The following is a 26,739-nucleotide window of genomic DNA, read 5'->3' on the forward strand; positions in this document are numbered from 1 at the left end:
GACTTACTTAGTGTGTGTATCCTGATGTCTGTTACCACTTGGCAAAATGTTTTTAGAATGTGTTGTTTGATTAAGTACTGAATACCTGGTTAAGACACTTAGGTAGTAGGGTTTTTTTTGTGTGTATTTTTTGCCCTTTTTTTTTTTTTAACGTTACTTCTTACAATGGTTGACTTGGAATGAAAAGCATTAAATGAGTACGTAATGGGGAATTTTCCTTAAATATTCCATTAAAAAGTATGCCCGAGAACTCTCTTCTGTCATACTGACATAAATTGAGAGTAACTCTGAAGTCAATGGAAGAATGAGGCTACGTCACATTAAAATCACCATAATGATAGTGGAAAAGTTATATAATGGATGTTGCTATCAAACCTTAACTTTTTTTTTTTTTTAATTTGATACACAGAAATGTTTAGTTACTTATTCCAGCTCTAACCTTTCCAAAGTACAGGCTTCATTGTAAGGAATGAATCCAGAAAAATTGTTGGGACCTTGTTTAAGTAGGGACTGCAGATGTGTTTTAAGTAACTATAAAATGCCAATAGAAAATTATAATAGCAAACTTGCAAGACAAAAAGCAAACAAAAGGTAGTGATGGAGATTGTTTCTGCTAAGGATTTGTTACTGTATATCAGACTTGGGTTTCACAGCGTGGCTGAGGTTGGAAGAGACTTCTGGAGGTCATTTGGTGCAACTCCCCTGCTTAGGCAGGGTTGCCTGGAGCTGGTTGTTTATCCAGATGGCTTTTTAAGATCTTCTCGGTGGGAGGCTCCACAACCTCTCTGGGTAAACTATGCCAGTGCTTGGTCATCCCTACAGTGAAATTATTCTGGGCACAAAAATATGAAACTTGACCCATACCTTGAAGTGACCATTGTAATGTTCTCCCAACACAAAAATGAGCCTTAAAGAGTTGAAATGACTGCATGAGAAAAGGAGCACAGCCACTAGAAATGGGGAGCAATATTGCTCTGAGATTTTACCTGAAGGTTTTCCCCAAGCCTGGACCTGACAGTTCAGTAAAATATATAGAAGTGCTTCTGAACCAGGGGAAAAATGTACTTGATCCAAGGTGTAGCAAGACCTTTTTTCCATACTGTGTCTGGGAATTGGGTAAGCTGATCACTCACCAAAAAGTTATTTTGTAATCAATTCTTTCTTCATTGTGAAAGGAAATGGAATATAAAAGGTTTCCTGAGATTTTGAGCAACATGAGGAGACTATGCAGAGGTCTGCAGATGCTTGGGAAATTTAGGGAATCTTAGCATGGCAAAAGGTTTGGGTGCTGCAGAACCTACCGAAGTTGTCTCTCTGTAAGTATTCTGCTGATACTGACCTGAATAATTTGCTAGGCAGGATAGAGAAGAGAGGTGGTCTTGCCTGCTGAAAAGGCCTACCTTTTTTTTTTTTTTGGAAGATCTGAGGGGGGTGATAAAGGGGTTCTGCATCTGTCTGAGGATGCAAGGCAAAGAGCAGTGATTTCCTCTGAGAACCAATTTATCTGAGTGAAAACTTTGCTGGGAAGGAAGAAATACACAGTGTTCTGCTCTGAAACTTGTTGCCAGGAAAACAAGTATCTAACTGATACTGAGGGTTAGCTGACAACTTCTAGGAAATGCTAAGTGAATTCTTAATGTGATTTATGTTTTTGTGAAGTTGTGCTTTAGGGCACAGATAGTTTATTCCACCAATAATGTCAAGCAATAATAAATTTGGGTGATCAAAAGGTTGTACCAAAGAAAAACTTCATTCCCTGTTCATTTTTTTCCTCCCCTGTGTGTTGGTTTCTGAGCCTGTAAGGTATAATTGTCATACATTCAGATTTTCTCAGTACAATTCCATATCACAAAAATCCCATTGATATTAAGGGAATTGGTATCTCCTTAGGCTTTTTTGGAGCAGTGGAATTTGAGGTTTTCGAGTGATCCACTGATCCCAGGTATAGGGACTAAATGAAACACTGAATGTCATGCATGTGGGCAGCAGTCTTTGCAAGCATATATTTGCAAGTCTGTTTTCTTGCACACTTTCATTAGCCTGTAAATAAATGAGTATATGGGGTTTGCCTGGGGTCAACTCCTCAAAATGGGATAGATAATATAGGTTGGTGGTTTTTTTTTGTTTGTTTTGTTTTTGTGGAAGATGCCTAGGAAACTAAAGTATTCAAGTTACTGATAATTCAATGTCTCCTCCAAAAGTCTATGCAAATCCCGTTTTTACCACTTAAATTGAGGTGTATTTAGGATTTGAAGGCAACTGCTATGGTAGTAATAGTGAACAAACTCCTGATTCTACATGATATTTTGATTATGAGTGTAAGCCATGCTTTGGCGTAAGATCTTAATTTAGACCTGTACTCCCTTCACTCCCCAAAATTCACTCCCTTCCCTGCATGAACACAACCTAGTGTATTGTACAGACTCTACTAATGACACTGTCAGGGCTAAAAAAGCTTAGAAGAAAAGTAGATGTGATATTTTATCAGTTAGGACTTGTATGAGACGAGTTCACTGTATCTGCTGTATTACTGTAACTGTATACTGTATTTATTATATTAGTATATTGACAGTATGCTGCACCTTATGCAAAATTAAGTATTCTTTTTTTTCCAACAGTTGATTCACCTGCAAGTTCATAAACTAATGCAGCAGATTTCTCCAAATAAAATACAATAACTCTATTTCCTTTTAGCAAATGAATTATATGATTATATGGGATTTTAAAAGCTTTGAATGTGGCACTTGCACCAGCTTCCATCAGATGACCAGATCCCCATCTTTGCAAAGTCAGCCTCTTCTGTGCCCAAGTGATTAGAGAATTTGGTTCCACTTACTGTTTTTAAACTTTGCTGTCTATATCCTGCTGGTTTTATAATTTTGCAATAGATGTTTAAAAAAAAAATGCAGTAAACAGTATTGACCAAAGAAACTATATGTAAATATCGCTGGGCTGTGATATATTTGAAATAGTCCTTAGTTTATGCTTGTCTCAACTGATTGTCCTTTTCTGAAATTGAGCACTTATGCGGGGAGGCCTGCAGGTTGGTTTGCCCTAAGATGCTTGTTGCTGTGGTGTCCTAGTTCTCACTTGATAGTCTTCCCTCAGCTTTTGCATCCCTTTTTATCGAGCTAGTTATGCTGTTTGCAGCCTAATTGGTAACCGTGACCCGGACTTGCAGTGATGACTGAGAGGGGTGGGTCATCTTATGGGGCTCACGTAGCCCTGCTGTGTTCCATAATGCTCTGTACATACACAGGCTCTCTCTGCCCAGACAAATGTCTTTTCACAACCGGGGATCAATCACATACTGGGCTTATAGATCAATTTTACTAACAGGAACATTACCAGATCATTAGATTACGGCTTGATCTCATGCTTCTAATCATCTTCTGACAGGTGAAAACATTTTATAAACAGTTAATGAAATGAAAATTGGATTAAAACATGAAAGTAATATATGAGATATGAAAACTTGTTATTTAGATGCTAGTAGTCAGAGGAGACACTCAATTTGTTTTCTCATACTTTTTTCTAATTTTTGATGAGTTTGAAACTTTTTTTTTACATTTTAAAACCCCAAGTATTTATTATGCTTGATTTATAATTGGTTAGATGCCTAGCAGATAGTTTGCAACTATAAGTTTTACACTGATGGTACAGTTGCAGAATTTTTGTTTGTGTTCTAAGCCACAAAGCCAGAAAAATAGCAGTCTTCTGCTGGTGATCTCAAAGCAGAATATCTGAGGTAACACATCTTTTCTGGTTGTACAGGTACAGTGTTTATTCATGGGAACAAAGGCAGAAAAGCTACCAAGCAGTCCATTAATTGGGATTTGTAGTATTTCTGGTATGAGCAATCACCACTGCCTTTAGTGACATAACGACTGTGCAGAGTGCCAAGCCTCTCTGGGTTTGCCAAAAAAGGGACTCAGTAGGTCAGGTTGATGGTTGGACCTGGTGATCTTGAAGGCTCTTTCCAACCTAGATGGTTCTGTGATTCTAAGGCCAGTAGGGCATTCAGAGAGCCTGCTAGCTTTCACGCTTGGGCTGATTATCTTAAAGTGCTAACACCTCCAGCTGATGGATGAAGGGTTGTTGAATTCTCAAAATATGTGGAAATGAGGCCATTATGTTTTGTCACTTTGTCACCAAAATGCTAATTGTGAAAAGATGTGGGAGTCCTTCAAATTCGTACAGGAAACAAGGCAGGAGAGCTGCTGTCTCTTAATACTAAATTTTTAACAGTACATTACAAATGCTTCCTGTGCATCTGAGAATGAATTGTAACGGACTGTAATTATGGCATGAATACATGCTGTTTTTTGATTAGAAATACGTTGCTAATTAGTTAAGTGCAAATCTGAGTGATAGAACAACAAAATGATGGCTGACTTAGGCATCAGATTTAATTTTTCATTCTGGAATAAAACAAAGCTGAGATTTTTATTTTAAAGTTTGTAGAGGAGTTTTAGAAGTTATTTATGAAGTCACTGAATTCTGTAAATTTTACATTTGATTTCTTCAGGCTTGTTAATGTCAGTAACAGTTTTGTCTGGTTTGTGGAGATCTCTCAGGTACAAGCATCTCCTTTGAGTGCTGCTGCTAGAAGCAGAAGTGCTCCTTCAGCAGAGTGCAATGTTTGTGTTCCCTGGTAGAAACCTTCTGACACAACGTGCAGTACTGCTGCTTTTTAAAACCAGTTTGTGATTTATCTGTGGGTGATAGTGTATGAATTTCAGCTCTTCATTTCTTGAGGCTGTTGGTTGCCCTATTGAAATCAGTTGGACTTAACAGGTCAAGGGTTTGGGTCCAGGAATGGCACAGCCTTGAGCACTGTTAGCAGCTACAATGGGTTGCAGTGACCAGCTCAGTGACATTTGATGCTTCTTAATATTTGCTTTTTATGTAAGGTGTGAACATGGGAGAATGTGAAACAGCTCCTCCTGGCTTTTGAACTTGAAAACTTGAAGCTTTAAACATGTATCGTTTGGCAGCTCTTAAAAAATAAATGTCTGGATGGGTTTCAATCAGTGAACTAATTGATACTCCCTGACACTTCTGGAGAATTTTCCCCACTTAACAGTGATGAGAAATTACTTTAAGCAAAATACCATCAGTCCCTCCAGTTAACGTTTTTGTTTGCTAGGAGTGAGAAACCAGGCTTTACTCTTAAGATTTCCATCAGTTTTTCCTTACTTGTAAAGGTGGGCAGTCTTCATGAAGCTGCAGCATTGCCAGGGATCCTAGCTACTGAAGGAACAAATTAACATACAGTACGCTAATTTGTTTTCCCGTCCTTCAGTCACAGGAGTCTAAATATTTCAGCGACCGAGACTTTGAAATTCCTGCTCCTTGCTAAGTAACAACAACAATAAAAGCTATTCATAGCAATAACACTGAACACCGAGGCAACAGCCCCAGACAGCTTATAGGCAGCATCTCACCAAGAACATGAATGTTAACTGGTTTTGCACTGAATGCGTCTGTGAAAACAAAGAGCACTGAGAAAATAAAGATCAAACCAAAACCAAAAGAAAGATTTTTTATTGCTATGTTTTACTTTGCTGGCAGACCAGAGCAAAGGTTTTCTGAACATTTAAAAGATGAAAAAGGTGAAGAATCCCAGAAGCGATTTATCTTGAAGCGAGATAACTCTAGTATTGATAAAGAAGACAATCAGGTTGGTTCTCGGTTCGAGAGTTGCTGAAATTTTTTTTTTTTTTTTTAAGGTGGGCTGACTGATGTTATTGTTGTTCTTTTGTTGTTGCTCTCTTCCTCCTCCTCCTTCTTCTCCTCCTCCTCCTCCTTTTGCACTCCCATCCCGTCCACCCCAGCCTCCTCTGGTGTACATACTGTGGGTATCATCGAGCCCTGGCGCGGCAGCTTCAGCCATGGCAGTGTGTGGGTCTGCATGGGTGGTTTGCTTGGCGCAGGACTTGCTGCATGCCCATGGGGGGGAATGCCGAGGCTCCGGGCTGTGTGGAAAGGCTGTGTCAGTTGTATTTCTAAATGTCTTGCGTAACTATGGCAGTTGTTCCACTCCCTACAGCTTTCTCCTTCAGTTGTACCCATTCAGAGTTGGATTTCAGTATGGACCGATGATAAACTGGTGTAGCCCAAAAAGGAGAAAAAAAAAGCCCCAAACAAACATGTGATGGTGAGGCCAGGTTGCTTTTTAAACCATCCTAAAATAAGTTTTGACCAAAAATGAGTCAGTTTCATCTTTTAGTTCCCTCCCTTCTCCTTTGCCCTCACCATGTTTTACTTGTCTGTGTGACTTACTTGCTTGTTGTGCATGTACCGTGGCAGAAGTGTCCCCCTGTGTTGCTTGTCCCATAACACTACATTGCTGTAGGTGTGTCAGGTGCCTAGGGGAGTGCCAGGGATGCGCGTGCATTTTTGCTGCCTTCACAAGTGAGTGTTGTGCTGTTTCGATCTCGTGCAAGCTGTGTGTGTGGAATATATTAACAAAAGAGAAAAATAAAAATCAAAACAGGTTTTGATGTGAATTGCTGTTCTGAGAAAATTCTCACAGGTAAGTAGACTGTGTGTGTTTTCTTTGCTTAGGTTGTATTTGTTGGAGGTACCTGCCAATGAGTCTCTCATTGCCACTCTCCTTCATGTTTTCAGTAAACGACTGATTTTCCTTTTTTTTTTTTCCCTTGTCTTTACATTGTATATAGCAGCTTTGCCAGTTATGCTGCATATCAGTTGGCTTCAAAAACAAAACCCAGACATTTTCACGGTGTGGTGAACATGGGGATCAACCTAAGGAAAGCAGCATGACCAATCTCACAAGGTGCTGGGTGGGTGGAGAAAGAGCAATGCTTGAAACCTAATTGCAAACGAAGCCTTTCTTGCTGGGGGTCCTCCTCTGTTCCCTGCCTCCCTCAGGACACAGCCATTTCCTGCACTGTGGTTTATTTAGGGGCTAAAGGGGCCACAATTTTCCCAGTAAAACTGAAGTTAAATGTTCCTTATGGTGTGGAAATGGTTAAAAGTCTTATGCCAAATATTTGGGACTTCTCCTTGTCAAGACAGCTCTTGGTAGGTTTCTTTTAGGGCTTGTAGCTTAGTTCTTATTGCCTGGTTTCTGCCTTTTCTTCCTTGATTTCATAGGTAGCACAGCGCTGCCTGCCCCCCTGCTCCTCATGCCACTAGAAGAGCTGAGAAATGGTAGCAGTCAAAAGCAATGGCACTTAGGCTTGGGGTGAGAACACCTGAATTTAGGACTACAGGTTCGCAGGTGTCGGGCAGAAAGCCTCCTTTCAGCCCCTTGACTCTGCGGGCAGCATCTACCTGGAAAGCTTCGGGTGCCCAGCCCAACACACAGTGCTTTGTGCACCACTGTAGGAATGAAAGCTATCGTTTTCATGCTTCATTTGTTTGAGTGAACATTGATTATTCTCAGCTGACAGTTTCTTAATGGCAGTTTTTAACAGCTCAACTTATATAACCCTCCTGGTTTTTTTTCTGCTCAGCAAAACAGAATTCTTCCATTTAGAGATGACAGACGAAGTAAATCAATTGAAGAGAGAGAAGAGGAGTATCAGAGAGTGAGGGAGAGAATATTTGCACAAGATGTGAGTAGTTGTTTTCATTGCCCCTTTAGTGCCATACCTTTCCTGGTAGTCAGACAGTATTCTCCCCCTCCGATGTGAACGCTGCAGCTGGATTTGCACTGTGGAGCTGGAGATGACAGGGAAAGGCACCTGGAGAAGAGGCTCTTAGAGGAGCGCGAGAAGTGCTGAGCTTGCTTTCTGGAGGAGGAGGAGATGATGATGATAAGAGTTGCTGAGAGATGGATAGACAAGAGATGAGGCCCAGCATGTTGTCCGAGGAGTGTTTATCCTGTTTCCTTGAATGTTTGTGTTTGTGTGGTCAAGGTTTTCTTTTTCCTTCTCTTTTGCCAACCAAAAAGCAGTGATTTAAATGGACACTCTCAACGATTTCAAGTAGTAGGATCACATACGCCTCAAGCTAGATCATTTTTTTTCAAGCAGCATTCTGCAGAGCCTCCCGATGGTTATGTGCTTTAGACCACTGCTGTAGGACTGAGGACATTAAGAACAAAGCAAAAACAGAGGTTAAACGTGAAGTTGCACTTTTTTTTTGGTTAATGACCAATTATTTCTGCCACCAGAAATAGTCATGTTGTTGATGATTTTACTGTGAAAGAAATAAAAAGGAAATGGCATTGTAATTCCTGCCTTACCAAAAAATGAGAACTTTCACAAAAAAGCTACACGAAAACATTTAAATTAGAAACATCTGTGAGCTCTACCTCATGTTTCTGAAAAAAGAAAAACATAATTTGCTGTACTACAGTAATGAAAGGATCCTAAAAGGGGAGAGAAGAAAGAAGTGGGGGAAGTTAACATTTTATTGTTTTATCTCATCTCAGTGGAAGCTCTTTCACTTAGAGGAAGGTGGGAAAAAAACCAATTAAAACTTACTGAATCTTATTTGGCAGTGTCCTTTTAAATTAAAACTGTTTATATGTTGCAGGACTAATACTATTCTTTAAGGTATCCTTTTATATTGCTCTGGTTTTGGAGTTTCATACATCCAAATTATTTTTGCTGTAGCAGAATACATTCTATAGTTTTAAGGTGTGTTGTCTCATTTGTCATAAGTAATTTTGCTTGTTTATAAGTAGTTTGCTGAATTTTTTTAGGCTGGCTTTTTCTTTCTTAACTGTGACAGTCCCAGTAAAAGCAGAAGTCCTTCAGTTCACATTATGCTTTCAGCATGTGGGTCTGATGTAAATATTGTCACAATATATATAGTAGAGTTGCTGAGTCGTTCAAGATCCTCTTTTTGCAACCTGTCTCCTATATGAAAGTTGCTGTTTATGGCTTATAACAAAGGAGCTTGGGCAAAACCAAAAATAAATTTAAAAAAAAAAAAGGGGGGGGGTGTTGAAGCAGACTGCAAATGAGGCAAAACATCATGAAAAATACCACATGGAAAGTTGTGGCCAAAAAAATGTCATTTATATCATGAGCAGCAGCTAGAAATGCCAGGCTGGGAAACTGAAGTGGCTGGAGAAGTGTGCTGAAACTCATTCCCCAATGTGCTGCTGTTTTTGTCTTTAGACTTGTGAACTTTGAGGGCAGGCAAGTGGTGAGCTTGTAGTTGCCCACAGCTGGAGGTTGGTGTGATCTTTTGGGTTAGCATCTCCAAGTAGCAAGTGACAGTGTGGTTTGTGGTAGGCATCTTAAATGGATTGGGAGTGAGCTTTTTTAAAGATCAGCAATGTAGATATCTCTCCCTCTCTCTCTTATATCCATTCATTTTCTCTCTCTCTCTCTGCTGTTGCAGGTGCTAGTGAGCCAGGAATGAGGAATGAGCCATGTTGCAGTGAATTTCAGCAAGTTGTGCTAATAATATGAACAGGAATTTGTTTCTTAGCTGAACTTTTTTTTGTGTGGAGCACTCCTCACAGATGAGGTGTTTCTAGGATGATGGCAAAGTGTTGTAGTAGTGAACAATATTTTTTGGTCAATTTTAAGAGGGGCTTCATATTGTAGGTAGCCACTTGCTGCATGTAGGACTTCATAGTTTTAAAGCATTTTGTGATCATTTGTTATTTCCCCACGTTTCTCTGAGGTAGGTACCTAAGCACATAAGTCTTGTCATCTTGCAAATTACAGACACAGAAAGAGAGACAGGGAAGGATTAATCATACAGTATTTTTATTATCTGTGTGCTGTTTACACTCCTGTAGTCAAGCCTTTATCAGTGCCTTGCTTATGAACCTCAGAAAATGGTTTACAGATATTTCACTTCTAATTAGAGTATGCATGAAAAAGGTTTGCATGAGAAGTCTCCAAAGGGCAGCAATGAAGGTCAAGAATACTGCCGTAACTTCTTGCACCTAGCATTACTCTAAATATGCCTCAAGTGTCCCAAACTCTGTGGGCAACATATCAGCCCAAGAATCAGAACTTAGAACAAAATTTAGGAGGAAAAGGCAGCCCAGTTACAGGGGAAAAAAATTCTGTGCATGTTTCTAGTGCTGTGAAAAATGTTTTAACCTGGCCCTCACATGTTGGTTAACAGAAAGCTTGCTTGCCCTTCTTTTGATTATTTTATTTTTGCAGCACTCTAGTGCACCAGATATCTTCATCTCCAAGTGGAAGTTTTAACAAAATAAATACGTTCATGAATAATGCCATCATTATGATAGATAGCCCTTATGATGATTAGTCTGATATTAGCCAGTTTAAATTATACTCTCTGTCAAGTTTTCCATCTGCTGTGTTGGCTATCATAAATTTTGATAAGGAGAGCTGGAGGTTTTAATGACTCCTGTCATGTAGAGTCATAGCAGGTGGCAGGGACTGAGAGAGAAGCATGTTAATGAAGTATTTTAATGAAAGGATTGGTAAATAAAGGATTAATGAAAATCAAAATGTAAGGGTCGATGAAGAAATATTTAATGCATTTGATCACTTAAGCTCACTGAAATAAGAACTGCAAAACATGTACCTCCTAAACTTTTCAGGCTGCTAACAACAAAGCAGCACTGTGTGAGCTCTGTCATTCTATTGTAAAGCCTACAACCATCCTTTTGTAAAACTTACTTTATTGGAAACCTAGCTTTACAACACCTCGTGAATTTTACAACAAAGTACACTGGAACAGAGAACCTGGAGCATCTGGGTCTTGAAAAGAAGTTTCTCATCTGAACTGTTTCAGTTGTTATTAGTACATTGAAAAGCTAATTGTCTCCCCCGCCCCTGAACAATCTAAAAGAATAAAAAAGTATATGTTGTTCTTTCTGTATGCATCAATCCAAATTGTAGATTTAACTGAGACTCTCAAATGTGTGTGTAAATGGTATAGTACATTTGGCTTTTAAGCATGCAGAAAATTGATTCTAAAGACTAGCAATCAAATTACTTAGGAGAAATTTAATTCTTTGAGGTTAATGCAATATATAACTTCATGAGCCAGAATCATATAAGGGCCATCCATTGTTCATAAATGCATTCTCTAGTAATTATTGTTTATTCACTGAAAAACTTAGATGCTTTATTAATTACACAAATGCTAGAATTGCCCATGGTACACATGGAACTTATTAAAGGAAATAAATCACACTTTTTATTTTTGTTTGTTAGTTGTAATGGCTATTTTTGACTAAGCAGTGTATTATGAAGAGCCAGATCCTTTAGATAAATTGTCACGATTCCTTTGCTTAAGAAAACATTGAGGGTATTTTTGCTCTCTGATTCAAGAGTCACAGAATAAAGCATGAAAAGCTGGCTACACCCTGTCCTATCCTTCTAATAGGAAGAAGAGCTTTTAAAATAAAGCCAAAACAAAGACATGCCTTGAGTTGGCTACCATAAGCCAATAGGTATTAAGACTGCTGTACAGAGCCTGCCTTTGTTGTTGCAGATCAGGCAATAAGCATTAGTTGGAAGCCTGAGACCTATCACATCTTGTTAACTGACATGCAGATGATTATCTGATGGTATCCACTGCAGGATATTGCTGCATGTTAATAGTTATCTTTGTTGGCTAATGCAATTAAGAACAGCAACCCCCAGTATACCTAGTGCACTGGCAAGGCTGATGCACGTTGAGACTTGGAAAGGTTCTGGGAAATTGAAGAGTAAAAGACTAGTTTCATAAATGACAATTAGTCGTAATAAGAACCCCAATGGAAATCTGACATGTAGAGGTTCCCAAGGAGGTGAATTTGTAGATAATCTTGCATATCCTTTTTTTTTCCTTTTGTAGATTTGTTGTCAGTATCTTTGATCAGTGTATGAGAACCAAATGTTAAAAATGTTTTTGACAACAGCTGTGCTGTGTACTTAATGTTCAGTTTAAAGCACTAGGAAGGCTTATTGATGCTGTATATCAGGAAAGCCAGTCCTGACCTTGTAGTAGCTAAATTGCTATCAAGAGCAGCTTAACCATGTGATTTTTTAACACTAAGAATAACATAATAATAAAAAAACCAAACAAACAAACAAAAAAAGCCTGTCTTCTTAGCCCCATGCCTGTACTGAAAAATAGTTTCCAAGGGTCGGTGGCCCTGTGCCAGCATCTTCAGCCAGGAAGACAAATGAAGTAATTACAGGATCTGTCCTTAGGTCTATAATGTAATTTGTAGTGGTTCCCATCAAGACACTGTAAAGGGAGCAAACCTCTCCGCTTGCTTGATGAAGTGTAAAAATCTCATATGAATTCTGCCCATGTATTAAAAAACCTAAAAGATAAAATGATAATAATAATAATAAAAAAATACTCATAAGCACTTTTGCAGGCAGGTACATGCCCCTTTGCTTCTGTAACTTAGTGGGGATGCTGACCAGTACTCTGGTTGAAGCTGAGGTTTTTACTCACTCGATCTGGAAGAGCAGCTGTACGGCTGCTTTGGGTGTGTGACTGCACTGAAGTTACTGCACAAATGCCCGTCATGAACCTCAAAGAGAAGACACAGTCCCACAGCTGAGGTTGTACAAGCCCATAGGGTAATTTCAGTAGGCTCGTATGTAGTTTGTGCAGAAGTCTGCATAGTCACATTGTTGATGAAACCTTGTGAGTAAGGTACACAAAATGGGAGAAGATGCTGTGTTATAGTTGTGCAAAAAGATACCGGGTGGAACAGTTTGTCTCCCCTCTCAGCTTGGGGTGAAACCCCAGGTCTGCTGTAAGCAGCTGGAAATTGGTCCCTGGCAATGGAGACTGACCCTGGTGTGCTGAGGTTTTGTGCTAATGAGAGATGCATTTGCCACCAATGTAGCCTAGAGCCCTGTGTGTTGATGTTTCCTCTGGAATTCCTCACCTTCAGCTGGAGCGAGTGGTAGGAGCTTACCTGGGAAGCCTACACCACAGAGCTGTCTGCTGCAGATAGCATCCCCCACACGGGTGATGGGTGGACAAATTACAGTGCTAACAAGAAACTGTGCTGCTTTCTCAGGGCTGAATTCTTTCCTTGAGTGTATTGATACAATGGCACTGGCAGTGGTGCTGGTTTATAATAAGGGAAAACTTTGCCCATCTATTTGCTGAGGCCTTGGGAGCAAGTATGGTGTTGGTTCTGGCATTAGCCAGGGCTCTTTGAGTAGGTAATTAGCTGACCAGTCTCAAAACAGGAACATCCCAAATCCATGCGTTTCCTATAGAATTAAAATTTGAGATGTCTAATGATGCCATTCCATTATTCTTTGAGCTGAGTCCCACTGTTGTGGAAGGGATGGGCGTAATCTCTGGTGCCCTCCACCCTTTGCTTTCCATTTGTTTAAATTCTGTGCAGGTACTGACTGTCCTTTCTTCTGTACCTCATGGAGATATAATCCATGTGACAGCTATGAGGCACTTTATGTAGAGAACATGAAATAGGGGGGGAAACGAAAAAATCAAAGAGGGAGAATTATTCATGGGAAATTGAGCACAGCTTCATTTCTCTGCAGGAAAAAAAATAAGTAGCACCAAAAGAATTACACACTTGCCAATAGCATTTATTTCTTCTGAGCCCTTCACCTGTCTTGGGATCTATGTCTTCCATCAGGGAACCTTTTTACAATAGATTTTGTTATTGATGTTAATATTATTGTGAATATTATTATCATCATTTTATATCTCAATGTGGGTATGGCTGTTTCCTCTCCAAGTGAAATCACTTAGTATTTCTAGGTACTACAGACTATTCTCTCTCTCTTTGAAGAACTTTGTCGACTTTGCATGCTCTCCTCCTGTTTGTCCTCCCTACCTGCAGCTCTGTGCTATTCTGTAGCCTTATGTCTAGGTGGTAGGGCAGACTGGTGGAACCTTATATTATGTAGGAAAAATGTGTTTTCCCTTTGAATCTCCAGTATTTTGCACATACTGCCTTCTTCTGATCCCAGGACTGAGAAGTTTCAGTTTGTTTCCAAACTGAGACCCCTTATTGGCAATGTGTTGTAATGCATGAAATTTATTTTACTGGTCTGACCTTATTCTTGACCTTTTTTCCCCTCTTGTCTTCTGCAAATGCAAATGGTGCATGAATTGAAATCCCCTTAAGCCTGAACAGGGGAGAAAATTCTAAAATCAAGGAAGGAATTGGAACAGCAGAGCATATCTAGAACGTCTGATACAATGCCTTTTTTATTTTTCAGTCAGTTTGCTCCCAGGAAAACCTTTTTGTGGAAAACAGGTAAAAAAAAAATAGCTTGCTTTTTAAAAAACAGAATAATGCTTAGCTGTTGCTCTCTCTTATTTTGTGTATCCATAGCTGCTTATCTTAATGCAAAGAGCATTGAGCAGATTCATAATCCATATTATCTGAAGTGTTTTTCTGTTTTAAGAGGGGTGTGGGGCACGGGGGTATGGGTAAGGAAGAGTTTGCCTTTCAAAACTGTATTTGAACAGATAAGTAAGGTATTAGTGCTGCTTTTCCAACACTTTGCCTTTCAGTTTAAAAAGTAGTTGCTGTGGTGGTGTAGGAAAAAGCCCCTCTAATGTTTTATTTCAGGTGACTAATCTCTCTCTGGAATGCCTTCAGAATTTAATTTATCTTTAAACACCACTCTAGCAGCAGCTGGATGACTGTATTTATGCACCACATTTCTGCTTCTGGTGTTCAGCCTGCTTTCCTGTGGGGCCGAGTGGCAGCACTGACTTCACTTGTTGCTTGTGATGGCTGAGGAGTCCCCCAGATTCCACCTGCCTTACTCCTGCAGTGTAATAATGAAATGATAGTATCTGAGCCAAATGTTACTTTGCCATTACTGTGTGATGGTTCTTATGGATGTTCATTATAATAAATCCACTTAAAGCAAAGGGAAGAAGAAACTATGTGTTAATTATGAAGATGTACAGAATACTAAGTGTTAGCTTTGTAGCAGCCATAAATAAGCATAACTGTGTTGAAGATTGTAGAAACTGTGTGCCTTTAAGGCAAATAAGGCTTTCAATCAAAATGCTGGGATTTCACTGGCAAGTGCTGGAGCAGTGCTAGCCCAACTCTGTCCTGTGCAGATGTTAAAACTGATCATCACTGGCTTGAGGAAGGGAAGATATCTTTTACAATATTTCTATCTTTGTCCATCATTATTTTTGTCATTTGTGGGTAAGGCTGTTCCCATGGTAAATGACTCCACAGTAACGGTAGAAACCAGCCTTTCTGATGGAATAGTCCTTAAAGTGGAAGGAGGGATGTCCCTTAAAGAATGGCCACAGCCACCTAACCACTTTGTGTTCTGAGAGCCAAGTATATTACCTCAGCTGCTGCTTCTTTATCATGACTGTGGAGATAATGTTTTGTTAAAATAAATCTAAATTGTAACAAAGGAACCCTGAAAAGCCAAAAGAAGATGTTCCCAAGTCAGTAAGCTCAGCTCCTGTGCTGTGAGGTGTAAGATGGGAACCTCTGAGGAATAAATGACGAATTTCATAGCCAGGCCTCCATTTGGTTGTGCATCAAGTCACACACTTGTGTGCAGGTGAACATGGCCAGTTCTGATGTCTGCATGTGGTTCACTTCGTTTGAACCTGTGAGCTGGATTACCAGCTTTCCTGGTGTGAGAATACACACTCGGGTGGAGATCAGTAAAAGGCCAGGGTGAAATTTGGACTTGTGTTACCATCAGCACTATTATCCGGAGAGAGACCTCTGCTGCATCCATCAGAACACTGCTTTTTCTTGCTGCATGCCTTACAGCCTTTGGCTAGGTTAAACACTTAAACTCATACTTAGCTCTCTGCATATGAGCAATCTTGTTGATTTGCTGTGTTGAAAGTATGAATAGGTTTAAGTGCTTTGCCTCTTTTCATCAGAGAACTTGAGCATTTATCTGAGCTGCAGAGACTTCCAAGGGACTTAGCAAGTACATAAAATTATATGTGGTATTTTGCTGGCTTGCATTTTTATCTTATTAGGTGATATTTTTATTAATTTTCTTTTGGAGATAGAAATATAGTTCCTTGGCTTCTGAGAATTACCTTGCTTGGTAATGGGAAATAAATGACCTTCAGCCTCCCTGGATGACATTTCTTATGTTCTGTTGACAGTGTGCGGGTGGGGTGGGGGGGCAACTTTAGCCTTGGTTCTTTAACTTTTAATCTGGCAAATGGGAAGATGCTCGAAACTAAATGTAATTTTACAGATAAGAGAAATTTGTATTGCTGTATGTGCTACCATAATCTTTCTTTTCATTTTTCAGTAGGCTCTTGGAAGACAGTAGTATATGCAATGATACCCATAAGAAAAGACAGCTGTTTAGGTTTGTATGGCTTACTATATTTAATGTTTCCCAGTAACTCTCACTTCTGATTCTACCTGTGTCCTCACCAAGGGATACCTTGACGGGTCTGGGTATGTCATTTTTCTGTCTGGAAGGGAGCACAGAGATCAAAGTTATTACTCTGCCAATCCTGTGCTCTCTGAGTGGGGAGGTCACAACAAAACTTCCTTTGGCTTTACTGATCATCAGCTCAGTCAGCTGCTTGGACTGACACAATTTGGTGGTGACTGTGACTGGTGGAAGTTCATTCTGCTTTGGTTCAGGCATGTTTCACAGACTAGTGCCCAGCCCGACTTTTTTTTCTTTTCATTGTTTTATTAAAAGCTCAAATAAAAATATACTGACGTAAAACTCATTGAAGTTTTTAATTTAGAGCAGAAGTGTTTTGAAAAGTTTTGTGCCCCCTCCCATCCAAACCCTTGTTCCCTCTGCCTGGAGAACAGTCAGGTGTATCCCATATCCCAAACGACATCCCATGATCCAAGGAATCAGTCCAAATTTTCATGGAGAATGCTGGAGCAGTGGAAGACCCAACCTGAGTATCTCTGAGGGGCTTAGGCAGACTCTCTTCCCACAGCAGGAGCACCCACAGTTTTAAATCAACCAGAGTTCACCACAATCAACCAATAAACCATGATAAATCTTAATCAGAACAGGCAGAAGTAACAAATGCTTTCAGAAGCATGTCCTTCACCAAACATGGGGATAGCTAGGTAGAAGTAGAGTGATCACTATGCTCATCTACACATTGTTGTTTGCATATGTAGCAGTGATAGTCTGTCACTTTAAGTCTGAATCATTTGTATCACATAATTTTTCACAATGAGGTGCAAGGATGCAGGATTATTTGATGTGTACTTGTGTTTGCCAACTGTGTATGTCTGCACAGCAGCTGCAGAGATGAGAAGACCACTGAAGGAGGAAAAGAGCTGGAGCTGCGTCCCATGGCCACAGGCAGAAAAACTTCTCCATGCTTTAGGCTAGCCTTGATGATCTGAGGGTCTTGGACTGGGCATGCAGGAGTAAGGAGGCATCGAAAATATCCACGCAGAGGCTTTTAATAACTAATATGTATTCAGGTTTGGGGAGCAAATAAGAAATAGAGAACTGGGATATAGAAGCATTCATTTTCTCTCCCTGCTTTTTCACTAGAATATAAATATAAGATTTTTTTATACTAAGTTTTAAGCAGAAGAATGCAAAAGAGTTTGTAAATAATATACCTCTTTTTATTTCCAATTAAATCTGCAGGATAGTTTCTTTTTAAAATCTTTTTCCTTTTTCCTTTTTTTTTTTAATGTTGTTGCTTCTGTGCTGTTTCTCTTTGTGCTTTCCCATTGTCTGGGTATAGCAAAGGTCAACAGGTAAATACTGCCAATCACATTGGTGTGAGGCTCTGGTCACAGGCAAGGAACGCGTCAACCTGATCTGGTCTTTGACACCCTGCTCCTTCACGTCCTCAAGGGCACAGCTTGGCAGGTTCTCCAAGTAGAGAGCAAGAGCCACGTTTGCAAGGAGAAGGCGACTGGGGAGGCGGAGAATAGATACAGTCTCATCCTTTTGATTTGTAGAAAGTGCCTTGAGCCTGCAAGATATTAGAGTGTGAAATAAGACAGAGGGTTGGGAAATGTCTTCTCAAAGCTTTCCAAAAGTCAGTGTTATTAGCCTCACTTGGGATAATGGCTGTGGTGCTCTAAGCTGTAGTAGGCATGCTGGTTTTGTCATTTTAGCAGCACAATGTAAGCTATTCATCATAAGTAAGTCAAATTCTCCTCTGGTTTCTGCTCTCTGCTCCCTTTGCTGCATTGCCATGCACGGTGCACTGGCTGCTTTACAGCTGTTCAAGTACAAGTAGTCCCTACCTAGAGCTTTTTGCAATTTAACGTTGGGATACAGAGGAGGAATGTGGTGCCAAAACTGGTGGGATCTCTAAATGGATCATTAGCATTGAAGAGTTTGGGGTCATGCTAGGAGCTAGAAGGACACATTTAGGGAAAGGGATTGGATCACTTTGCAGAGCAGATGAAGAGGCAGTGAGTGGCAATAAGCTGCAATAAAATTGAAGAGAGTGGATGTGAAGACAAGGCCAGAGGGCAGGTGAATTTGTTGAGGAAAACTGTACAGTTGATGGACAGCAAAGAGAGAAGGAGTGAGGGATTTTCTGCAGGAGGAGATGATCAACAGGCAATAGAAGTGCTATGTCAGTCCTATGTAATATTGCTTCATCAGTCCTGTCTAGTGAAATGCTCTTGGGATATATGCAAAAGGGAAGAAGCAGTAAGTGCTGCTTACACTACTACAACAGGAGCTACAACAGTGTTAATTTGCTGAAGGTGGATGAGTATTGGGGTCAAATTCCCCCTTCCAGGCATGCTTCTGTAAATACAGAGTATTTATTTTTCTTCAGTAGGCTCACTGCAGAGTACCCAGAGATAGGCTCTAACCTGTTGTCTTTTTTTTTTTTTTTGGTGCATAAATCTTTTTTTGATGTCTGCAGGGGTAACAGAGATAACTCGGGGAAGGCATCTGGCAGTCGGCAGAGCAGTACGGAGAATGAATTGAAATGGACAGATCACCAGAGGCCGTGGAGCAGCACAGACTCAGACAGTTCAAATCGAAATTTGAAGCCAGCCATAACAAAGACAGCAAGTTTTGGTGGCATAACCGTCCTGACAAGAGGAGATAGCTCATCGAGTAACAAAAGTACCGGCAAACTGTCTAAAACAGGTAGCTAGTACTGTATTGGGTTCACAATACACTTTGTCATGGGTGATAAGTGACTGTACTGAGGATACCAGATATGTGTGTCTATCTATATATATTCTAGTAGCAATAGTAGGTCTACAAACCCTAGGTGAAGTAGGCTTTTCCTGGATTAGAGCATTTGCACAACCTATTCAAACACTATCTGCAATTCCTGTAGCCTCAAAAGGTAGTAGTCCTTTTGAACAGAACAAATTAACAGCACATATTTTACTTTTTTATTAATCTTACTCTTTGTGAATAGGGAAGAATGTTGTATATCCGATGAGAAATCCAAGAAAATTTTGTTGTCGGTGCTAAAATGTAGACCATCTGTACAGCCTCTCCCTATCTGTTGGCCGATGAGCCAATGTGCTGTGGTGGAAGCTCTTGATTCATAGAGGTCCTGCAGCCTCTCCATTTTCTCGTTTGTTTCCAATTAAATGAAAGCCGTATTTAAGGGGACTATGAACCTGGTGGGAATTCTGCATTTATTTGCATTAACTTCATGGCTGCATTAACATATGAGTGAGTCACAGGGTCTGGATCTAAGTAATTTTAAGCCATGCCATTAAGCCACTTTATTTTATTTTATTTTTATTTATTTATTTTATTTTTATTTATTTTATTCTATTTTATTTTAGTGTAAAAGTGCATAATAAATAATGAGTCCATCAGATAATTCCATCAATTTGATTCACTTGATAAATATTGTACAGGGAAAGTGGTAATCAATACTTAGCACTTAGTGCTTTTTCAGCTTGAGAGTGTTTTATGGATGGTACTTAATTTAAACCCAGTTTATCAAACCTAGATTAGTCGGATTTCACTCCTGTTCTCCAAATGGTATGATACCTTTTCTCTGCTTCAGGATGCCCAGGAATGGTGTTTTCAGAATAAATCAAGCAAACCTTTGACTTGGTAACTACATTCTGGATCTCAAGATCTCAAACGTAGTCATGGATTTTGGTGCATTTCACAGATGGAAAGTCACCAACTAGTCAGGAACCTTCTCTTTCAAAACCTGCTGCTCATAAAGATGCTGGGAGCTTTCAGAATAGCCTGCTTGTTTCTTAATGCTTTTATTTTACCTTTCTTTTTGAGACCTTAGACAATGTTTTTTTTTTTTTTGATCTTAAAATTCTCCTTCAGTTTTACTCCACTTCTGTATATGTGTAATTCTGTGGAATTAAGACATGAATTTGTCTTTGAATATGGTACAGTATAGTTTTGTTTTGTTTTGTTTTACACCTCCAGATTGTTTCTGAGCATAAGCATATGTAACATAGCACAACCACTGTGTACGTAGCTTTGAAAATGTGCTCCTGTGTTTTTGTTTTTAGTCATATAAAGGATGAATAGGCTACACAGTGTAGTCTGAAGTATGCAGTAGACCATGTTTATACTTCCAGGTTTCTTTGCCTCCCATGAAACTTTCGTTGCATCAGAATTTAATTTGTTATGCATGAATTAGGGAGGAGGCAGAGGTTGCTAGTATGCTTTTTCATGTAGTTCACCTTCAGCAGAGAGCAGTTAAAAGTACTTCTCTGAAGCATAGTATTGCAGAAGTTCAGAGCATTTACCACAGTGTCAGGGAAATCCAGTTTGAATTGTTGAGACATCTAGTTGCAAAAGACTAATACTTTTAAATAACCATTTTAGTGTTAAAAACAAACATATTAAAGGGTGCACTTAGGAAGATATATTAAAGGAGACATCTCTGAAACATTCCAATAATTGTAAATGCATCTGCACTCTATAGGCACCAAACCCAAAATTGCTTTCAAATGAAAGCTCTTACAATAAATTTTTAAAACATAAATGATATTAAAATTCCATGTTCTTTGCAGAGAAATTACATATTGTAAGTAGTTTGACTTTTTTAAAGCAAAGATCAGTGTGAAAGCTAGATGAGGCATAGAAAGAGTAAAAAAGAAATTAAATAAAAGGGCCTGGGGGAGAGCAAGGCTGGATGTCAAAACAAAGACGCATCTTCGAAGCCAGGACACAAAGTGAAACTGTCAGTCAGCCTGTGGAAAGTCAGAGGAAATAATATCTGAACTGCTATTTCTGTCCTTCTCTCTGAAATGTTTTTAAATGACATTAAAACAGAAGCAAAAGACTTTTCAAAAAATAATGGAAATATGTCTTGTTAGTGTTCTCTCTTCACTTAAAAAGAAAAAAAAGATGCTTAGTGCATTCATACAGCTGTCAGAGCCTCCATGTGCTATTTGCGTATGTTTTGCAAGAGGTACTTGAGGTACTAAGCAACATTTCATTTTGCATGTTTCTGTATTAGATCTTCATTACTCTGTAATCCAGTCATAGGCAACACTGGACATATGCAACAGTGATAGGCAACAGTGGTCCACAATTACACAGTTAAAGCTTTATCATGGTTTGGGGGTTTTGTTTATTTACAATAGTGATTGAAATGGAATTTCCCAGGTATCATTACAAACACAAGGCACGCTGCTGTGGTAAGGCAGAGCCAAATAGATGCTAATTCTGTCCTAGTTTTCATCTACAGAAAGTACTGGTATATTCTTTGAAGTGCTTTATGATTCATAGTAATGGATTTAAAGCTTTTCTGTCTTAAGCATAGTAAACATGAAATCTGTCTGAAGTCTGCAGTGGCTCAGAATGTTCTTCATTGGCCAAATGATGGAAAATGACAATTTTGAATGTGAAAGTTATTCTACATCAATGACAGTCATCCAGAAACACTGTCAATTATGTTTCTCGAGCATGGACTTTAAGGGATTTTCATTGATGGCTAACAGCAGCCTTTGAGAATATATATTGCGATGCAATATTAGCAGTGTAGTCTTTCCAGATCATTTCTAATATTGTCACCAGAATTAAGTGTTCTGCCCTTAACCTTAACTTTGACAAATCAGTAATTGATTTTACATAGCAGAAATAGAGGAACTGAGCACAGAAGGATGTTTGCCTCCTCTTAGGCAAAGACAGATCAGAGAACATGCTGTTCTCCACAGTAGAGTGTAGCAGTGTCTATTAGTCTTATATTTTAATTGCATTCAGCTGTATGGTAATAAAAGTGTTTAACAAAGGAATTATGCTACTTCATTCTTGCAGACTTCACAAAAGGGTCTGTTTGAAATCCATTGTGTGGCTATTATACTGGTTCTGAGTACTATTTTCATGCACCTGTTGATTGTTTAGAAGGCACTGTTCCACTTAAAAACACAGTTCTTATATTTGAAATAAAGTTTTCTACTTCATTATTTTGCAGCTTAGTAGATACATAGATGTTTTATTTAAGTCACAATTCAGTGCTGAAATGGGGACTTAATAACTTAACAAATCACTACTGAATCGTGTTCCTACAGTGTAGGGACATCCTACAAAACCTTGGTTAGTTTAGATTTCCCATAGGAGTAGTGGACTTCCCAGGGTTGACTAAATGTGTGTAGGTGCAAGTGAAATAGACGTCCCTATGGCTAACAAAGATATATCTCTGCAGTCTCTAACCACACCCATGAAGGGAAAATCTAGCTCATAAACCACCATGCTGTTTTCTGGCACATTACAATAGCTTTTAATGCACATTATTAGGAGGGAAGACAAGATGTGTTCAAAAGAAATGTGTGCATCTTTATATCTACTTAATTATTGGAAGACATACTGCAATCTTTACTTTCAATACTGCATTATTTAGCTTCTCTTAATGCATTATTTTCCATTAAGTGGAATGCACATCTGTTGGAGTATATTTCTTTACCCCCCTTTATGAAAAGCTGGCTGTCTTCGGATATCAGCTGTGTTGATAGATATCTGTAGGAATCATTAACTTCCTTGGAGTGACTCCAAGTAATTGAAGCCCCAGTCTAATCTCTCCTGTTAGGTGTTCGTTGCTACTCCTGTCAGGCGAAGGCGATTATACTGCAGGCGTTTCATTACATTAACTTTTTTTTTTAATGAGATATCCTATAAATTATAACTTTGTATATGGGTTTTGGGAAATTTATTTCCGCTTCCTTATGATTTCCTTTAATCAGGTATTAGCCTGATAGATCTCATAACTCCAAGAGAAGTTGTAGGAGTGCTGCTGTGTGGGCAATAAATCTTGAGCCAACTGTTTCAGTCATACACTTCCCACCAACTGACTGTGTTAAAACATCAATCTTAATTTTAGAAGCACAGCTTGCAGAAAATTGTGTTCATGTGAGCACGTATGATTATCATTTAAAAAAAAAAAAAGGAAAACCCCCTAAATATATTATAATATACAGAAATGCAAGTGACTTATGAAAGTAGCAAACAAATATTTCTAAACAGCACTGTACTGCTCCTGAAAAATTGACCAACTGGAGCAAATATTGGGTACAACTTGTGTCCAGTTGATAAGAAAGGAAAAACTTATCATGGACTCACAAGATGGGCTGAGCAAAGAGGCTGAAATTCATCAGATACTGAATACTAACCAAAAGAAAATAGAGCAAGCCATGCCACATTGCTCACTAGAGCTTGAATACTGGAAAATGAATGCAACCTTCTTTCTTTCCCCCTAAAAATTAAGCTATTAAGACTTTGTGGTGATTTTTCTATCTCATTCTCTTTCACTGCTCTTTGAACTGCTATATCTGTCAGAACACTTAAATATATTTATATTAATTGGAAATGATGAGAATATGAAGGTGATTGTCAGCTGTGAAGCAGTAAGAAATAGAAGTAGCCATCATTGCATACTGGAAAAAGAGGTTGGGTTGTGTAACGGGGGCAAAAATCTCAATTACTCGAAACTTCTTGCAGAAGTATTTAGTAAGACCTTTCGTAATGTGAATCTGAATAAAGTTAGATAGTTGACATTTTCATTTGCTACACTACTGAATGCATTAAGTGGTGATTTCTTATTCCAAGTTTAGAAACTGTGAAAACAGCTAATCAGAGCTACAAAGACAAGATTAATTGGTGGTAATTTCCAAACATTAATGTTGGAATTTATTTGGCTTAATATGTCTAGACTTAAAATGATAAGAAGTAAGTTGTAGTGTTGGGAAAATTTAACGTAAATTGTAGTAATACTGGATAAATGGTGGCAAGAGTGATGAAGTAATAAGATCTGGGATTTTTAAAAAATATTCAGGTAATTGCTAAAATAATTTTGTGCCTTGTTTTCATTCTTTCAAAATTGCCAACTTGATCTACTGCTACATGATAGAGCAGATTTCTGATCTTTTAAGGCAGACATTTCAAAGCTATCATCTTAGGCAACGTGTGGTGATAGCTCCAGAGATTGTTCTACTGTTCCTGGCTGCCATTTGATGAGTACATCTGAATTCATTACAGTCCTTTGGCTTTTAACATTCAGAAGCTGGTAAAGATCAATCTGTGATTCTGCCATAAAACCAGCTGAAAGGAAGGGAAAAAATTGGATGTCAGAGCTTCATGTTTTTTTTTTTTTTTTTTTTTTTTTAACCTAACAGCATTTCTTCAAATAGCACAAAATGGGGAGAGAAGAATCTTAACTTAGGTTTGATACTACTTATAGGTGTAGAAATAATAACAGGGATGTGGTAGTGATGGGGGCTATGGAATCTCATCCTGAATTTCCAGGTGGCTTTGTAGCCAATGGAATTCAATAGATGACAGAGAAAAGGAGAAAGTAAAGCAAAAACTCCAGCAACGTGAAATGAATGTAGAATTGCCAGAGGGGTCCAGGAAAGGACCTGGTAAGTGCCATAGGAGGGAAATAAAATTCCAGCAGCTGCATTTACATCTGGGAGAAAGATGCCAAATATCACTTGTAGCTTGCTGAGGGGATGACCTCCAAGAGTATCTCTGCAATTAGTACAAATGCTGAAATCTTTAATCATCCAATAAATAGGACTGTCCCTGGAGGAATAATCTCTCCGTTTCCAGCCTCAGTCTACACAGAGAGCAAAAATTAACTAAAACATTAAACCAACTTCTTCTGTAAAGATGTTTTTTGAAAAAATCGTATTTGTAGAAATAAAAAAAAATCTGAAATCACTATGAGTTTCTTGATTAGATATTGGAGAAACAGATTCAGTGTCCTACCAATGGCAAGAAGTGCACAGCTCATAAAGAGGATTATCTCTGTCATAGCTGCAATACAGAGGTGAAGTTTGAAATGTACATTAGCTTTTAAACAACAGTCAATAATGATCTGTGGAAAGACACTGTATGTTTTAGATAACGGGATGCCGGTGTGATTTCTTCAGGGGAAACCTGTTTTGCTCTAATTATGAGGAAAGAAATGAATTCCAATATGGATTTGATTGAGAACTGAATCCAAGTAGTTGACTGCTGGGTCCTTCTGTAGCATCCCCATTATGAATGCTGTATTTTAGCCTCGAAGTAAGAAGTTTGATGAAACTGAAGTCTGAATTCTGTCTTTCCTTTTAGTTTATACCTGCAGGAAGACCCTAAGAAGGTTATAAAAAATTTAAGTTGCACAGAAGTAAAATACAAAAAAGTTGCATTTTTTTTTCCATCTGGAAAGAAGCATCTGTATAAGACATTTACTTTCACACCTCCTATGTATTTGCCTTAACATCCTGCTATTCATCTGAAGGAGCTATTCATCTGAGCCTTATGTTCTCAGAGATTCTTATCATTTTTACAGGACAGAAATTGCAATCTGATCAAGTAAAATCTCTGAAATTTGGAAATTACATTGTTTTAAAAGAATGCAGCTCCCTATCCTCCCAGGCACAGATATGTTTTAGCACATTTGATTTAGCTTCATCGATCAGCTTAAATAATCTAGGTGCTGAAAAATCAAAGTTGCAGAAATGTTAGGTAGCTGTGAGTTAATGCCACATGTAGCACAGCTACCATGTTTTCTGACTGAGAAAGCAGTTGCTGTTTTTTTTCCTTGCAGAAAACATTTTTAATTTCTGTCCCTGTGTTTAGCTTTTATACTTTATGAACCAGTGCCTTTGCATTCTAAATACATACTGAGCAGTCTGTGTTCTGCTTGATAAAACTGTTTACTAGATACGGAGGAACAGGCTTTGCTGGAGGAAAAAGGGATCTTTTGAATTAAGTTCATCTGAATACTGAGCTCAGTGGCGAGGGAAAACTCCACTTCTACCAGCTGGGCATAGACTAGTGCTTGCCTTTGCAATATGTGAAGCCTTACACCTGTGTATGCGATGTGTCTGATGGAGACTTGGGTCCCTCATAACTGTGGTTGTGTCTCTCTGTTAGGCTCAGAGTCTTCCAGCAGCGCTGGCTCCTCAGGATCCCTGTCACGAACACATCAGCCTCTCCAAAGTGCACCTCTTGTCCCCGGGGTGACGGCCAGCTCTTCAGGCACCATGTCCTACCCTGAGAATGGGATGAGTGGCCAGGTGGCACCCAACAACACCAGCTATATCATTCTTCCACTTGAAGCTGCAGGGATACCGCCTGGCAGTATCCTGCTCAACCCACACACAGGTCAGTCCGATGCTCTCCTGCCTTGTACTGGCCTTCAGTGGTTCTGATGGCATCTAGGGACTCAGCAAATTCCGTGTTTCTAGAGAGATTTTCTGGTCAGAAGTGATAGAAACATAATACTCATGCAGACCCAGGCAGGATTTTCATCTTGTAAAGTCCTGGCGCTCCTTGGCTATGAATTCTCTGAGATCCCATTAACTGTAGTAGAGGTTGATGCTCTTCCATATCGAACATGCTGAGATATGGTGCAACTGAATGAAGTCTGATGCTCAAAGTTTTAGAAATTGCATTTAGCAGTAGAAGAATTTCAAAA

General features: G+C 39.1%; 1 protein-coding gene across 24 annotated transcripts in view; it reads left to right on the top strand.

Moving 5' to 3' along the window:
• ARPP21 (cAMP regulated phosphoprotein 21) overlaps positions 1-26,739 on the top strand; it is a 213,064-nt gene that overhangs the window by 132,310 nt on the left and 54,015 nt on the right. For 14 of the 24 annotated variants that reach the window (XM_083827529.1, XM_083827521.1, XM_083827527.1 and 11 more), the window contains 6 exons: positions 5,575-5,683; positions 7,485-7,586; positions 14,127-14,164; positions 16,173-16,232; positions 18,751-18,983; positions 26,196-26,426. In XM_083827529.1, coding sequence (XP_083683655.1) covers positions 5,575-5,683; positions 7,485-7,586; positions 14,127-14,164; positions 16,173-16,232; positions 18,751-18,983; positions 26,196-26,426 — 773 coding nt within the window. The remainder of the gene's footprint in view (positions 1-5,574; positions 5,684-7,484; positions 7,587-14,126; positions 14,165-16,172; positions 16,233-18,750; positions 18,984-26,195; positions 26,427-26,739) is intronic. The other 10 variants (XM_083827514.1, XM_083827526.1, XM_083827517.1 and 7 more) reach the window with 5 other exon arrangements.

Source organism: Anser anser (assembly GCF_964211835.1).
Source record: "Anser anser genome assembly, chromosome: 2".
NCBI lineage: Eukaryota > Metazoa > Chordata > Aves > Anseriformes > Anatidae > Anser > Anser anser.